Raw genomic sequence first — 16,434 nt, forward strand, 5'->3', positions numbered from 1 at the left:
TCACCTTGCAACTCAAACATGCTCGTTTGTCCTTTCTTCTTGCAAGGACAAAGTCAATCTGGCTAGAGTGTTGTCCGCTACTGAAGGTCACTAGATGAGATTATCTCTTTCTAAAGAAAGTGTTGGCTATCATCAGGTCAAAAGCTAGCGCGAAGTCCAGAACTTTCTCCCCTCCTGATTCCTACTACCATACCCAAAATCTCCATGAACTGCCTCAAAACCTACGCTTGTAGTACCTACATGCCCATTAAGATCTCCTCCTATAAAAAACTTCTCACTACTAGGTACAGCTCTAATCAGGCCATCTAAGTCTTCCCAGAACTGTCTCTTAGCACTCTCGTTGAGGCCTACTTGGTGGGCATACGTACTAATTACGTTCAAGACCATATCACCAATGACAAGCTTACTAAGATAATCCTATCTTCTTGCCTTCTCACTCCCACCACACTATTCTTGAGGCTCTTATCAATCAAAACTCATACTCCATTTCTATCCGCGACTGTCCCTGTGTACCAAAGCTTGAAACCTATATTGTCCACCTCCTTCGCCTTCTGACCCTTCCATTTAGTCTCTTGAACACATAATATATTTACACGCCTCCTAGTCGCGATATCAACTAATTCTCTTAATTTACCTGTAAGCGACCCTACATTTCAATTACCTAAATGGATCCTAGTTGGTTCGACTAACTTTCTTACCCTTCGCACCTGTCGACTCAGATGTGAAAACCCTTGCTCATTTTTCACTACACCCGGGCGCCGATGTAATGCGCCACTAAGGATGTGACGACCCGATCTTTGCTCACTTGACATCGTGCCCAGATCGCAACACGGCACAGCACGGAGGTGACGACCCGACCCTTGCTCATTTAACACCATACCCGAGTTTTGATATGACGCGTCGCTAAGAGGGTTACGCCCCCAACGATTTTCTTTCGGGTTTCCTCTCCATTAAACTGGCTAGATTTAACGTTGGCTCGCCACGCCTATCACGACCCTCCTCCTTTACCAGGGCTTGGAACCTGCTATGTTGAAACAACATAGGCAGAGTTGATTTCAAACAAGTATAAAAATGAAAATATATTTCATAATGAATCTAATGATATTTATCTGATACCATATTAGTATATTTGTAAAAATGTCAAACAGAAGATTGTTTGATTTAGCACTGTAGCTATAAATACATTCTTTTTTGGGATGGAGTGCGTATATAAAAACAGTAGGGAACGAGCCTAGTGTTTCTTCAAAAAACGTTCAACAGAGCACAACCAGAAGCATCAAAGTGCCACAAGTATCCCACAGTTCCATTTGCCTTTGAAAGAATTTTACAGTAAAGTGCGGGCATCCACAGCAACGTCGGAGGTGTGAGGTGTGAGGTGTGAGGTGTGCTGCATCTGCATCAACGTGAACCAATGGCCACGTCACCGCAACTTCATGGTCACCAGCCATCTCTTCATGTAAACAAGGCTTTTATGCTCTGGCTTACTGGTTCACGACTGTGTCCATTGCATAAACACATATAATTTTGTGAATTATAAACATATATGATTTTACTATTATAACACCAGGTAGCACTACTGTCCAGTTATAGACATTTGTTGTCAAATCACAACCAGACGGACTAGAAACCATACTAGGTTCCTTTTGTTCGAAATAATTTCCTATGTTGCACCTGCATCATCCAACAAAGACGCAAGAAAACAAGACGTGTGTTGAGACACATTCAGAAGGAGACCAAACCTAAGTTCAGTGTGAAATGATCAATATAAATGGCCACATATGAGTTGATCACACAAACAAGCTGTCTAAGGATATAAACAAACTGTTAGATCAAATGAAGTGCTCAGGTTTTAAATGTTTTACTGACTTCCGTGAACTAACGAAGCTAGAAGCTTAATATGTTGAAGAAAGGCAGGCAACCTAGCTCAGCATTATGCTACTAGAATAAGGCAGTCAAATCAAACTGAGTTGCACTCTACTGCTCTCTTTGTACTACTGTCCCCTCTAAGAGTTGAAACATCATACTAAAAACAACAGATAGTTACCTTCTGTACAAGTCCTGGCTATACTTTGAGGCTAAGAGGAAACTTGAAAATATCTTTTGCTCGGATTAACAAATCCGAACATTAGAGCAAAAAAAGTCCCCTCACTAGCAACCCAAAAAAAGAGTGGAAGGGCATTGGTCTATGGTTCTTGCGGTTGGTTTGGGCCCTCCTAGCAGGGTATTTGCAGTGGTTGCTAGCCCAGAAGGTTGTGATGAGCCAAGGTTATGGTGCTTCCCTATAGGGTGAAGGCCGGTTTGAGAGGTTTTCTCGGCCTGTGTTGTTAAGGCTCTTCTTAATCATAATGCCTTGGGGTCCCCTAGGGTTGAGTTTTTTTTTAATTGTGTTCAATGAAAAACTGAATAATACCTGCAAATGTGAGTGATAGTCTTCCATGGACGAAAATGGGAGATCAAACTAATCACATATGCACATTTCACGCCTCAGACAGTCTCCTTAGCTTGTCACAGTGAGGTGTAGGGTAGTCCTTGGCCCATTGACGCCGTTGGAGTTCCACATGGCAATATTTTCCATGCAGACTCTTATAGTCCTTCAAAACATGCTGTTCAAGATTCTCTCTAGACTGACTCCCTTGTGGAAACCGCTGATCAAAATCTTGTTTGCTGACAAAGTACTCCACCCCTTGGTTTTGAGTGACCTTTGAAATGGGAAAGTAGTATGTCTTTTGCAGGGAATACTCAGACCGACGCGCTGGAATAAATGCAAGCGAAACAATGAACAGTACCACAACAAGGCGAATTAACACTGTTACATTTGTGCCGGAACCACCCTGCATTGAATGCTCCCTTCTCTGTTGCTGTTGCCTGCCTGTTCCCCTAGCCCTGTAGGTATTCTGAGCATGGAACAGATTATCATGGGTGCCATAAAAGAAGGACCTAAATATTTCATCAGGATCAAAATCTTCTTCATAGTTATGGAAGCTACTTCTTGCTGGCCTCCTCCGCCTAGCAGCTCCCCTTCTCATGACATTGGGATATTGCTCATTGAATTCATGGTCCTCAATGGTGCCTGTCTGATCATAAGTCCTCCGCGACTGATCATTGCTTAGGCACTTGAAAGCCTTGCTTACCAACTTGAAAGCATCCTCTGCCCCAGGAGCCTTGTTCTTGTCAGGATGAACCTTCAGTGATAACCTCCTGTAGGCCTTCCTAATTTCCTCCACAGAGCATCTTCTCTCTACTCCAAGAACTGCATAGTAATCCTTCTTTTTCCTGATATCCTGAACCACTCTAATATTCTCCTCAGTGTAAGCCTGATCAACATTTAAAGGACCAACAGATTCATTTGGTGTTTTTGGGTCCACACGAGCTTGGCCTTTTTCAGTCCTGCCTTCGCAAGTAGCACTGTTCAGGATGCCAACTTTCTCAACTGGGCTCAACAAATCATCAAGTGGAAGACTGGGGTCCAATCTTTGAGCAATTTTAACTAATTTTTCTGCACGCTGCCTATCCCCAGATGCAAATGCAGATTTTGCAAGCTTGACAGACCTCAAGGCCTCATCTTTGTTCCCATCCATGAGCCCAATCAGCTTTGGGTAAAATAGGCTAAAACCTCAAACTGATGACATATGAAACAAGAATACTGGGTTAACAAAACAAAACTATCATCTAATAAGACTGGCTAACAGCAGAACACAATTGCAATGATATAAAATGATATCTAAATCTTTTTTTTAAAGGAGTTTTACCTCTGCTCATAAGAAAGCAACCTAAATCTTAGCTTAGGAAGCTAGTAGACATAAACAAGTTGTAGCCAAAGAGTACAAAAACATTATAGTACAAAATAAATATTAGATAGATCCTCTATAGCCACATGAGTTATACACGTCCTAAACAAAACAGAATGCACCATCTGATCAGTTCAGAACTATACCAATCAAAGGACACGTCCTGAACTCATAGGATAAACCAACCGAGAAAGACCGCATGCCGTAATCAAGTGATTCAGTAGCAATAATGATTTCTTTTTTTCTTCCGAAAGGAGTTCACTGCATTTTGAAAGAGACGACCAAGAATTTAAACTTGCAACTTTACGAGTTGTAAATAACTAGAATGGGAAGTACCCAACAAGCGTACAAGAAATATATGCATTTGGTGGAATGTACCGAGGAAGCAATAAATAAACTTATAAACATGAAAAAACTGTAATGGATAAAAAGTTCAACATCTCCAACAGTGAAAGTCTGACCCACACAAGATTCCCAAGCAACCACATAAACAGCTCCCATCCACGCAGACCGATCCCAGCCCGCCACCAAATCGGCCCTCGGCATCATGTAACCAGTACATCAACATGCAAGAAACAGGCGATGCCATCCTAAACAATCCTCTCCTAAACCTCAATGTCTCGCAACACCTCGAAGTCACCGCGAGGAACCGGGCGCGCGTTGACCGAATCTAAGAGGAAACAAGCAAATCTGAAAGCTGGGGCTAATTTGGGACCGATGGATCGGAGGAGCTCACCGGTTGAGAGCGAGGGGAGGCGAAGAGAACGGCACCACCGCCCCACCGGAGAGCGGAGAGCGGAGACGGCACGGGCCGGCGATGGGCGCTGCACTTTTCTGCTAAGACCCTCGGCTTTTCTATATTTCATAAAATCGGGAGCGCGGCTGGTGTTGCTGTTACTTCTGGACTGGGCCCGCAAAGGGCCAGCCCCAGCCCGGAAGGGATCCACGACCACGAACCGCGACTAGATCCACGCGGCACGAATCGCAAAGCGAACAATCCACAATTCCCAGGACCCTCGCGCCGGCATCCGCCGAAGCTGCTCGACCTCGACCTCGACCTCGACCTCGACTCAAGCCCTCCTCGCTCCTCGCCGCCGTAGAGTCGTCGCAGGTGAGGCAACGCGAACCCCTCTCCGCCCCGGGAGCCGCAGTCCCCCGGTCGAAATCTAGTGTGCAATTCTGTTCCCGTAGCAGGTGCTGTTTTTTTTTCTCTCCAACACAGCAGGTGCTGCTTTTGCAATTATTTTTCTCGTCCCGGCGTTTCGGCGCCCAGAATTGGATTTGTTCCTGGCCAGGATTACTCGGTTTTAGTAGTTCTCGACTTGTTCCCGGGGTGCCGCACCAGTTCGGCAGTTTCTCCGTAACAGTTTGCTTGGGATTGTTCCTACTGCTGTCTGATTCAGTATCCTTGTTGCAGGAACGATGACCCGGCGGAACGGCTGTACGATCTACGTGGGCAATCTCCCCGGCGACATCCGCGAGAGGGAAGTAGATGATCTCTTCTACAAGGTGAGTGGTTGGTTGGATCGTGTACCGAGCTTCCGGCCCTATTTACAGGGCTTCTCGTCGAATGCTAGATAGGTGGGGACGTTGTTGTGGTGTCAGTCAAGCCTGCGAGTATGATATGGGGAGATTAGGGGAGTGTTGCGAATAGTTTCTTTATGGCTCAAAATATTGCTGAAGTGGACGAGGTGCCTATGATGTACTGTAGGGTTTGCTAATATTGATATTTGACGTGCAATAAACTCTTGCTGTGAGTTTTATAATTGTGTGCGTTGGACCATGTACTTGTTTTTTATTTTGTTTTCACTTGTAGTCACCACCTATATTTCAGTGATTATTTAAAGTTCTGTTCATTGTGGACTTCACCACTGTTAATTGTGTTTTGCCTTCTAACACCATCTAATCTAATATGGATGGAGCTCTGGAAGGGAAGGCAATTTGGATTGTGAATTGTAAATTTTTGTTTGTATCTTTACTCTGGTTGATTAACTTTCCTGGATTTTAATTTTATGTTTTACCTTCTGCTTCTGCAGTATGGACGTATAGTGGAAATTGACTTGAAAATTCCACCAAGGCCTCCTGGTTTTGCTTTTGTTGAGGTGAGTAGGCTGGTGTCTGTTCGATATGAGGATACTTTGTACTCATTAGATTTACGTTCATAATTTGTGCTCGGTCCAATATTTTTTTATCAAAAACCTTGTTTTTCAGTGGTGAATTTTTAGGAGGTTTTATACCTTATTTTAAGAAAACTAAAAAGCATATTGCCTGAAATGCTTATTGTTCCAACATATCTAATGTACGCAACAATGACAACCGTGGAATAAATCAGTAATGCTAAGTACTCTATTGAATGTTAAGCAAGGATTACTAAATTATTCTCTAAAATCAATAATCTAGACATGCTATGATGATGGAGGACTAACAACACACTGATGCATTTTGCAGTTTGAGGACCCACGTGATGCTGAAGATGCAATATATGGCCGTGATGGATACAGCTTTGATGGCCATAGGTTGCGGGTAGGTGGATCTTGATGAATACCTGTTTCATTAGAGATCTCCAGGTTACAGAGATGATAGCTATCTGAATTCTTCTAATGTTATTTATACTTTATATCCAGGTGGAATTAGCTCATGGTGGACGAGGTCCATCTTCTTTTGATCGATCTAGCAGCTATAGCAGTGCTGGACAACGCGGTGCCTCCAAACGTTCTGATTACCGTGGTTTGTATTTTTTTTATTGCCAATTTTCAAAGCTTCAGCAACTTGAAATCTCTCTCTGATCTTAATTTATCGGGTCATTGATTATGCAGTTATGGTTACTGGATTACCTTCTTCAGCATCATGGCAAGATCTCAAGGTTTGATGAAGATCTAAGGTCATTAGCTATTGTTTTTGCCTCATAATCCTTAATTTTACTTTCATGTTCAGGATCATATGCGGCGAGCTGGTGATGTCTGTTTCACTGATGTGTATCGTGAGGCTGGAGGTTAGTTTTGACATGTTCTGATGTTATCGATTTATTACACAGTGGGCTGACCTTTTGGATAGCATGACAGACATTCAAACTATATCATATCATATTTTAGAAGGAATGTCTATTGATGCTTGTATCTAATTTTATGTTTATGATTGCAGCAACTATTGGAATAGCTGATTATACTAACTATGAAGATATGAAACACGCGGTAAGTTTTGAAGTGTTTTCTTCATCTTCCCTTTAAAATAGAGGTTATGTACTGCCATAGGAAACTTTTTTACATATGGTTGATCACTGGAAAAGGAGAAACTTCGTGATATGTGTAATCTTTGTACCTGTCCATGCATACTTGCATACTTCCATGAAGATATGTACTGACAACTAGTACTTTTACCTCGTAGATAAGGAAGCTAGATGATTCTGAGTTCCGTAATGCTTTTTCAAGGACATATATCCGGGTATGGTCATCTTTGTCCTGATGATTTTGATTAGCAGTACCCAAATGCTTTATCGACACATTTGTTTCACCTTATCAACTGAAAATTAGCATGCTCATCCCTCATCATTTGTCTTACTATAGGTGAGGGAGTATGATGCTAAGCGCAGCCGTTCTCGCTCCAGAGGCAGAAGCCGTAGCCGCTCATACTCAAGAAGCAGAAGCCGCAGTTATAGCAAGAGTAGGAGCCCAAGGTATATTTTTCAATTTTCTTCATGCTCAAATGTTGACTAGGGCACATCTAAGCTATTAACATGCATTGTTTTTGTTGATTCAGATCTAGATCTGCTTCTCAGTCAAAATCACCTGTTAAAGCAAGGTATGAACAGTTAAATTTGGTATTGAATGGTTTGAAATTTAGAAAACTAATGTTTTCAAGAAACTAATGGTAACTCAAAATATTGGTATCTAACAATTGCAGGGGAAAACATATCAGTAGCCTAGTTTTTTTCTAGATTTGTTTTGAAATTTTCCTTTTCGTTATTGTACTTTATGGCTTAGATTATGCTTGTTGATGGCTTGATGCTGTATTTTTCATTACATGAATTTGAATTTTCACTGCATCTGATTATTAACATGTAACATTGTGTGTGACTGGATAGCTATTCTTCATTGTTGAAGATTTGCTCTTTTCTTCACTAGATTGGGGCAATGTGAGGATCTGGGGATTGCATTGGTAGGATAATGGAATATTGAGAACATGATGATGGTTTGGAACGTTGGATAGTCAGCTGGATTGTGATGCACTGTATAACAAGTGGACTGCAACCAGCAATAGGAGCAAGATAGGGCTGGCACCAAACATATACGGACTGGAATTTGTGGTATAATCGAATACTGTTGACTTCAGCACTTCCATTCTGAAATATAAAACCTTGGTCTCAGTGATGAGGTTGTGCCCTTATCCTCAAATATAAATGTGAGCTTTAACATTGAGGTTTTCTTTTGTAAAAAAGTTGCACATCAGAAAAAGAAAGCTCTGGCCCTGTTGGACCATTTCAATCCATGTTGTCTGTATCTTTGTTTGCTGAATTGTAGTTTCCTCTTATGAGAAATTGCAATTTCTAACTAGATTTTGAGCTTTTTTTTTTATATATTGTTCAAAACAACTGAATGACAGAGGCATGAGTGGATATCTCATGTGGTCACTTAATATTTTCAGAATATATATATGTATGGGTTCTACGATATTTGGGTTAAATCATATTTTCATGCAGCATTATGGACTAACAATTTTTTTTATACATTTTGCAGATCACCATCCAGATCCCCTCCTGTTTCTGTAAGTTTTTGAAATAAATAATGCATTTTTATCCAATACTTTTTTATGTGACCAGTTAAGTGTTGTACAGCCCCCGCGTGACAAGTCTGCAAGCAGGAGTCCTGCCAGGAGCAAAAGTCTGCCCCGATCTTGTTCTCCGGTATGTTTTCAACAGCTCCAGACCTTCGTACTACTAGTCACTTGTTGGTATGCTATAATGCTTTATTATGTGTTTTGTCTGGTTGATTGCAGGCAAAACCTGAATGAATTGGGATCTGCACTTGAAACATTCAGAAATGCAGAGCTCGAGCTAAAAGATTGCCATATGGATTATGAGCGCTGTGCTAGTAGCATTGCTATTCCTTCCATTTTTTTGCAAATACTCTGTTCTTTGAGGTCACTGTATTCTACTGCTTTGTACTTGATATGATGCAAACGTTGTTGAATTTTGAACTTAGCAGAACGATGGCTTTGATGAGCTCCATTCATTGGGCGAGCTCCATCCATTCCTTCCAAATCTTAACTGAATACTGCAAAAGATTGTTGTATGGAGCCATTGTTATTCTTTGATGCACTCCCTCCATCGTTGAAGAAATGGAACTCTACCACATGTGATGTCCCAAAAAAAGCAACTGTAGCTTATGATTAGTTGCAATTGTTTGCTTTTGTTCAATCAACAGATATGAAGAATAAAAAGAGTTGGGATATAAGCGTATTTTTGTTGTACGCTAACTTTTTCTCGATATGTGATAATCTTTTTTAGTACGGAGGGAGTACCATTCTGCATCATTTGTGCAATCATTGGTGTGTTAGGTCAATTTGAGCCTTTTGGTCATTACATGTGTGTTCCCCTTTGGCCACAGTGTGCATGGCAGTATGGCCTTTTTACCTGCCTTGAGTTGAGGTTGTTTCCTACAGCAGATGCGTGTTTTGCCAAGTGCAATTGCACTCGGCAAAGAAGACTTTGCACTTGTTAAAGAGTTGTCAGCATATCTCTTCACGGCAAAGGCTTTTTTGCCGAGTGCTACGACGGCACTCGGCAAAGAAAAGCCGCCGTGATGGCAGGTCACGATGACGGCCCCTTTGTCGAGTGCTACGCATCGACACTCGGTAAAGAAATGTGTTTTTTTATTTTTACTTTTAAAAAAAATACTTTGCCGAGTGTCTGCATCTGGCACTCGGCAAAGCTTGTTTTTTTTTATTTTCTTTGCCGAGTGCTGTAGGTAGGCACTTGGTAAAGCAGTTTTTTTTTAATTTTCTTTGCCGAGTGTCTTGATCATGACACTCGGCAAAGCTGGGAAGCTTAGTGTTTCAGATTCCTAGCTTTGCCGAGTGTCATGGTCATGACACTCGGCAAAGAAGTGAAAAAAATTAATTTTTTTTGTTTTTATCTTCCATCGTTGCAAACAAGATATACATCATATATATATATATATATATATATATATATATATCACACAAATATATATCACAATCCACCACAAACACAAACATAGCATACAAGTATCACAATCTCGACTCTCAAGTCCAAAGTCAAAACACACAAGCATAGTTCACAAAGTTCACAAGTGCATTATATCACAACGGCTGTCATTTGAAGCTCACGGCGATGGTCCGGGTTGGGATGGCCCAACGTGCGATCCCGGCGACCCTCCAAGGTGGTTCGACGTCACCCCCGATTGATGCTGCACAAAATAGAAGAGATTGTACGTGAGCGACAAGAGAAGAGATAAATATGCAAGATAAATATCCGCCACCACCACCATCACCACATCACCGCCATCACCAACACTTCACCACCACCACTACCACCACCACCACCACCACCACATCACCACCATGACCACCACCACCACACCACCACCACCACCACCATGAGCACCACAACACCGTGACCACCACCACCAACACCACACCACCACCACCACCATGACCACCACACCACCATGACCACCACCACCATCACCACTAGGTTTCTCTAGGTTTCACTAGGTTTCTCTAAGTTTCAGCATAGAAAGTAAAACTTCGTACTTATACTCACTGGGGTAGAATCAGGACGTTGTGGAGGTGGATCTGAAGCAAGCAGCGTCTGTGGGATCGCCCAACCTTGTTGCTGGCCAATTTGCTGTATGAACTTGATCATCTCAGCCATCTGCCACTGATCTTACTCCCGCTGGGCCTCCAAAGCCTGTAGCCTCTGCCGCTCGGCCTGCAATTCCTGCACCTGGGCCTATAGCATTTGACCCCAATGTTTCAATAATGCATAGGTAAGGTATGTAAAAGTCAAAGAACGACGAATGAAACAGGAATGCTTACCTAGAGTGTCGACACCGCGGTCGGCCATTGACGTATGGGCACGTCCCCGCTGTTCTCCCGATACACGTCCTGGAAGGGAGAGTGTGTATCCGGAGAACAACAGAGAGGTGGTGCCGAAACTCTGTCTCGGATCGAAGCAGAACATGGAAACTACCCCATCTACACATCCGCGGGCTGTCCAAAAAAGTGGACAATCTGAAACAGATACGGTCTTAGATATGCGAAGATCCGCATACCTTCAACCGTATCTGTTTCGAACGGGAGACGCCTAACTGGGTTACACCGATCTACGACAACGATAAGGAAGAGAGGTTATTTATACCTAGGGTGGTGGTGGAGTCAGGCTAGCGGGGCAGTGGCGAGGCGACGCTGTGCAGGTAGGACCGCAGCGTTGACGAAGACGATCGGGGTCGCCTACGTACTCCGGGTCTCCTCCAACGGGTCCTGCTCTGCAAAAGAAGAATTATAATACTATAAGTTAAAAATTTCGGCAGAACCTCCCCTGTACGGGGAGGTTTCCAAAACCTACAAGAAAAAAGCCGGCACGATGACCGACAACATATATACAGCACGAAGGCCCACACATCCACGTACGGCACGAAGGCCCACACATCCACATACGGCACGAAGGCCGTCAATGACATACAAGGCACGAAGGCCGACAACCGGGGGGGGGCTTTATACCTTGGGTGGCGGTGGAGTCGGGCGACGCGGTGCCGGGGTCACCTTCGTCTCCAGCGAGGGGCGGGGACGACGACGGGGACGAACGGCGAGGGGCGTGGCCGGCAGCCGAGGCTCCTCCTCCTTCCTTCTCCTTCCTCCTCCCTTCTCCTTCTTCCTTCTCCCTTCTCCTCTCCTCCACCTCCCTTCTCTCCTCTACTCCCCTGCTCCTCCTCTCCTCCACTCCGGCGGTTCAGGGATGAGGGGCAGCCGGGGCAGGGCACCACCGGCGGGTCTGCGTCCAGCGGCGGAGCGGGGCTAGGGCGGGCCGGCTGCGGCGGAGGTCGGGTGGCGGCGGGGCAGGCCGGGGTGGGGCGGCGCACCACCAGCCGGGGAGGGCAGACCTGGGCATGGGCCGGCCGTGGCGGAGGTCCAGCGGCGCCGGTGGTCCGCTGCGGCGGGGCGGGGCCAAGGCGCGCGACTGTGAGAGGGAGAGTGGGAGAGTGGGAGCGGGCCGGCCGGCCCGCTAGGGTTAAGTGGGGCGGCCCTTTGCCGAGTGCCGAGATGCGGGCACTCGGCAAAGAAATTCAGGGGGGGGTTTCTTTTAATCCGAAAGATGAAAAAAAATTCTGAATATTCTTTGCCGAGTGCTGCAAGCCTGGCACTTGGCAAAGAGGTTCCTTTGCCGAGTGCCAATTCCGACACTCGGCAAAGTATTTTTATTTTTTTTTATTTTTGTTTTCAAATTTTTTCTGTGGCATTTATACAGTACCAGCACATGTTCCAATTTGGAACTTTTCTATGACTTTTTGGTATATTTTTTATGTTTACTTGATTTTTTCTCGAAAAAGTAAATTTGAACTGCAGGTGCATGAAATATTGGAATTTAGCGATTCAAAAAATGGTATTCATGTTTTTGAGTGTATTTTGAGGCCGTGTGCAGGGACATTCGTGAAATTTCAAACATTTGTTTCACGAAACATGACCACCAACTTGTTAAAAAAGTGTTTTTTAATTATATAAAATGCAAACGAAGTCCGAAAATCATGAAACTTGTCGAGGTGTCGTGTCATCGCATGTAGAGGCCGTGTGAAAGCTCTTGTTTGGTTTTGGTGAATTGATGAAACCCTAAGTGCTAACCTAATTTATCAAGTGATCATGAGATAGGTAGCACACTGCAAGTGGTGAAGCAAATGAAGATCATAGCATGATAAAGATGATGGCATGGTGATGATCAGGTGCTTCGACTTGGAAAGAAGAAAGAGAAAAACAAAAAGCTCAAGGCAAAGGTATAATTTGTAGGAGCTATTTTGTTTTGGTGATCAAGACACTTAGAGAGTGTGATCACATTTAGGTTTCATAGCCGTACTATTAAGAGGGGTGAAACTCGTATCGGAATGCGGTTATCAAAGTGCCACTAGATGCTCTAACTCATTGCATATGCATTGAAGATCTAGTGGAGTGCTAACACCCTTGAAAATATTTGTGAAAATATGCTAACACATGTGCATAAGGTGATACACTTGGTGGTTGGCACATTTGATCAAGGGTGGTGAAGTTTAGGTGCAAGGGTAAGAAACTCCACCGACGGAGTGTCCGTCCGTAGAGTGCGGACAGTCTGACGGTGCCACCGGCGCCCTAGATAGAAAAGACAGAGGTTACTGTGAGTGACCGGACGCTGGCCTCGGTTGGACCGGAGCGTCTGGTCAGTGGCAGCAGAGGACGTGCGTTTCGGTCTCATGACCGGACGCTGGGTCGCTCAGCGACCGGACGCTGGCAGGGTGCGTCCGGTCAGTGCTGACGTACGCTGATGTAGGGCATACAGAGGCAACACTGTGTGATCGGACGCTGGCTGTGTCCGGTCAAGCATGACCGGACGCGTCCGGTCGGGAAAAATCGCGTTTGGAACCTTACTGGAAACGACCGGACGCTAAGGTCCAGCGTCCGGTCACTTTCTAACTGACGCGTCCGGTCAGCAGATGACCGTTGAAATCTGACAAACTGTATTTGAAGCAGGGGACATGTGGCATGAATCACGTGACCGGACGCTGAGGGCCAGCGTCCGGTCGATCGGACCGGAGCGTCCGGTCACCCCGCACTGTGCCCAGTGAAGGGGTACAACGGCTCTATTTCGTAGGGGCTTCTATTTAAGCCCCATGGCCGGCTCAAGCTCACCCTCTTGCACATTTTCATTGACATAGCAACCTTGTGAGCTTAGCCAAAGCCCTTCCACTCATTTCCATCATTGATTCATCATCTTAGTGAGATTGGGAGTGATCCAAGTGCATTGCTTGAGTGATTGCATCAAGAGGCACTTGGTGTTCGTGTTTTGCTGTGGATTTCGCTTGTTACTCTTGGTGGTTGCCGCCACCTAGATGGCTTGGAGCAGCGAGGATCGTTGAGCGGAGGGTGGTGATTGTCTCCGGCTCCGATCATGGTGATTGTGAGGGGTTCTTGACCTTCCCCGGCGGAGCGCCAAAAGGTACTCTAGTGGATTGCTCGTGGCTTGTGTGATCCTCATCTTGTATTGGTTGTGTGGCACCCTATTAAGGGTTTGGCGTGTGAAGCCAATTAGCGCGTGAACCTCCAAGTGAGTGAATCGCCACAACGAGGACTAGCTTGCCGGTAAGCAAGTGAACCTCGGTAAAAATCATTGTGTTCATCATTGATTCCGAGGTGATTGGTCATCATTGTTATTCATCTTCATGATTGATTGGTTCATTCATCTACACGACGGTATAACCCTCTTGATCACTCTCTTTACTTTACCGCAAACTAGTTGACAAGCTCTTTAATGTAGCTAGTTGTGAGAGCTTGCATGCTTAGTTGGTGTGGCTCTTTAGTTAGCCTTTGAGAGCACACTAACATAGGGTAGTGTCATTGCTCTTGTGTGAATTGACACTATCTAAACTAGAATTGTGGTAGGTGGCTTGCATTTTGAGTAGGCTAGCGCAATACTTGTTTCGCCTCATAATTATCTAACCATTTGGTTAAATGTTGTTGTAGAAATTTTTATTAGGCTATTCACCCCCCTCTAGCCATTAGGACCTTTCACCGTGGTAAAAAATTTAGAAGTTTCCAAGCAAGTTGTGACGTACGATGCCTAAGAAATGTCTGGGTTTTAGGCATCATACGTCACAACTTGCTCGGAAACTTCTAAATTTTTTACCACAGCCTCTACATGCGATGACACGATACCTCGACAAGTTTCGTGATTTTTGGACTTTGTTTGCATTTTATATAATTAAAAAATACTTTTTTAACAAGTTGGTGGTCATGTTTCGTGAAACAGATGTTCAAAATTTCACGAATGTCCCTGCACACGGCCTCAAAATACACTCAAAAACATGAATACCATTTTTTGAATCGCTAAATTCCAATATTTCATGCACCTGCAGTTCAAATTTACTTTTTCAAGAAAAATTCAAGTAAACATAAAAAATTTAAAAAATATACCAAAAAGTCATAGAAAAGTTCCAAATTGGAACATGTGCTTCAAGGTACTGTATAAATGCCATAGAAAAAATAATAAAATAAAAATACTTTGCCGAGTGTTGGAATTAGCACTCGGCAAAGGAACCTCTTTGCCGAGTGCCAGCCTTGCAGCACTCGGCAAAGACAGCACGTTTACCGAGTGCTAATGGCCAGCACTCGGCAAAGAATGACGGAGGGGCCACCGGCGTCGCCTGAGGTATTTTGCCGAGGGTTATTCTTTGCCGAGTTCCTGACACTCGACAAAAAGGACGTTTGCCGAGTGTCCCTCTTTGCCGAGTGTTTAGCACTCGGCAAAGACGGCCTTTGCCGAGTGCCGTCTTTATCGAGTGCGGCACTCGGCAAACTGCCTCTTTGCCGAGTGCCCGTGTTTCGACACTCGGCAAAACGTCGAGCACTCGGCAAAGAGCGTGTCTCCCGTAGTGTGCAGGGCACTGAGGGAGAGGTTATTCCCTACTGCACTGAGCGAAGTGAGTGATCTTTTGTGTTCCTCTGCAATACTGTGACCGTGGCATCAAAACAAAAGCGGGGTGGGTTTGGATCTGTCAAAACTGAAAACAAAAGGATGGGATATTGGCCATGTTCGGCTTATCCCATATTCGGCTTGTTCGGCTTCTTTTTTCAGCCGGAACAGTGTTTTTCTTTCACAACAATTCAGCTGAAACAGTGTTTTTCAGCCAGTTTCAGACCAGCGAACGGGGCCATTGTGGTGAGTTTCTTGAGTTCGGCAAAGGACTCTGTTATTAGTAATAGATGAGGTGCCAATATAAGGTTGTGTTTAGTTCGCGAAATTTAGGAATTTGGCTACTGCAGCACTTTCGTTTTTATTTGGCAATTAGTGTTCAATCATGGATTAATTAGGCTCAAAACGTTCGTCTCGCGATTTCCAACCAAACTGTGTAATTAGTTTTTTTTTGTCAACATTTAATGCTCCATGCACGTATCGCAAGATTCGATATGATAGTTACTGTAGCATTTTTTGAGAAACTTTTTGGGAACTAAACAAGGCCTAAGATTGATAACAAGATGTCGCGTGGACCACATGCGATGTTATTGACGCCTTGACGGCCATCACCACTAGTGGAGTGGGGAACTGGCGCTTGATTGTTGGTTTTAGCAATGGGAACGTATCTGGTGCAAATCAACTGCCCCGTTCAACCTTCGAAAACTATGAATCAGGGCCACAAGTTGCTAATTCAATGGACAGGGTTAGAGATAAGATTATTTTGCGCTTAAGGCCCTCCACCAGCCAACCACTTTTCCAACCAGAAACGAACGCGAGGGAGCAGGGGGTATTGGAAAAGTGACCGGCTGGTGGGGGACCTTAAGCGCAAAATAATCTCACATCTAACCCTGTCCATTGGATTAGCATCTTGTGGCCCTGATTCGTAGTTTCCAAGGTTGTACGGGGTGGTTGGTTTGCACCAGATATGTTCCC

At 44.4% G+C, this 16,434-nt stretch overlaps 2 protein-coding genes across 8 annotated transcripts; one reads left to right on the forward strand and one right to left on the reverse strand.

The window, feature by feature from the left end:
* Positions 1 to 1,109: 1,109 nt before the first annotated feature.
* On the reverse strand, positions 1,110 to 4,640 carry LOC136515029 (chaperone protein dnaJ 49-like). Of its 4 annotated transcripts, XR_010773931.1 has the most exons (4): positions 4,525 to 4,616; positions 3,935 to 4,049; positions 2,411 to 3,619; positions 1,111 to 1,671 (listed from the first exon to the last, which is right to left on the reverse strand). XR_010773931.1 is itself a non-coding variant. In XM_066508723.1 (2 exons), the coding sequence occupies exon 2, from the start codon at positions 3,576 to 3,578 to the stop codon at positions 2,478 to 2,480; it is 1,101 nt and encodes a 366-aa protein (XP_066364820.1). In that variant the 5' UTR covers positions 3,579 to 3,619; positions 4,525 to 4,640; the 3' UTR covers positions 1,696 to 2,477. The 4 variants fall into 4 exon arrangements, 1 of the variants encoding a protein (XP_066364820.1); XR_010773932.1 differs by lacking the exon at positions 3,935 to 4,049 and having other exon boundaries at positions 1,110 to 1,495; positions 4,525 to 4,640; XR_010773930.1 differs by lacking the exon at positions 3,935 to 4,049 and having other exon boundaries at positions 4,525 to 4,640.
* A 108-nt stretch (positions 4,641 to 4,748) lies between these two features.
* Positions 4,749 to 9,228, forward strand: LOC136515030 (serine/arginine-rich-splicing factor SR34-like). 4 transcript variants are annotated; one of them, XR_010773933.1, is made up of 15 exons: positions 4,749 to 4,899; positions 5,206 to 5,297; positions 5,825 to 5,890; positions 6,237 to 6,311; positions 6,413 to 6,515; positions 6,605 to 6,651; positions 6,723 to 6,780; positions 6,930 to 6,979; positions 7,173 to 7,229; positions 7,352 to 7,461; positions 7,545 to 7,586; positions 7,910 to 8,091; positions 8,522 to 8,549; positions 8,620 to 8,688; positions 8,781 to 9,228. XR_010773933.1 is itself a non-coding variant. In XM_066508725.1 (14 exons), exons 2-14 carry the CDS (start codon positions 5,211 to 5,213, stop codon positions 8,793 to 8,795), a joined length of 807 nt encoding a protein of 268 aa, XP_066364822.1. In that variant the 5' UTR covers positions 4,752 to 4,899; positions 5,206 to 5,210; the 3' UTR covers positions 8,796 to 9,228. The 4 variants fall into 4 exon arrangements, 3 of the variants coding, with proteins under 3 accessions (XP_066364824.1, XP_066364822.1, XP_066364823.1); XM_066508725.1 differs by lacking the exon at positions 7,910 to 8,091 and having other exon boundaries at positions 4,752 to 4,899; XM_066508726.1 differs by lacking the exon at positions 7,910 to 8,091 and having other exon boundaries at positions 4,869 to 4,982.
* Positions 9,229 to 16,434: the final 7,206 nt, after the last annotated feature.

Source organism: Miscanthus floridulus, chromosome 17, assembly GCF_019320115.1.
Source record: "Miscanthus floridulus cultivar M001 chromosome 17, ASM1932011v1, whole genome shotgun sequence".
Taxonomy (NCBI): domain Eukaryota; kingdom Viridiplantae; phylum Streptophyta; class Magnoliopsida; order Poales; family Poaceae; genus Miscanthus; species Miscanthus floridulus.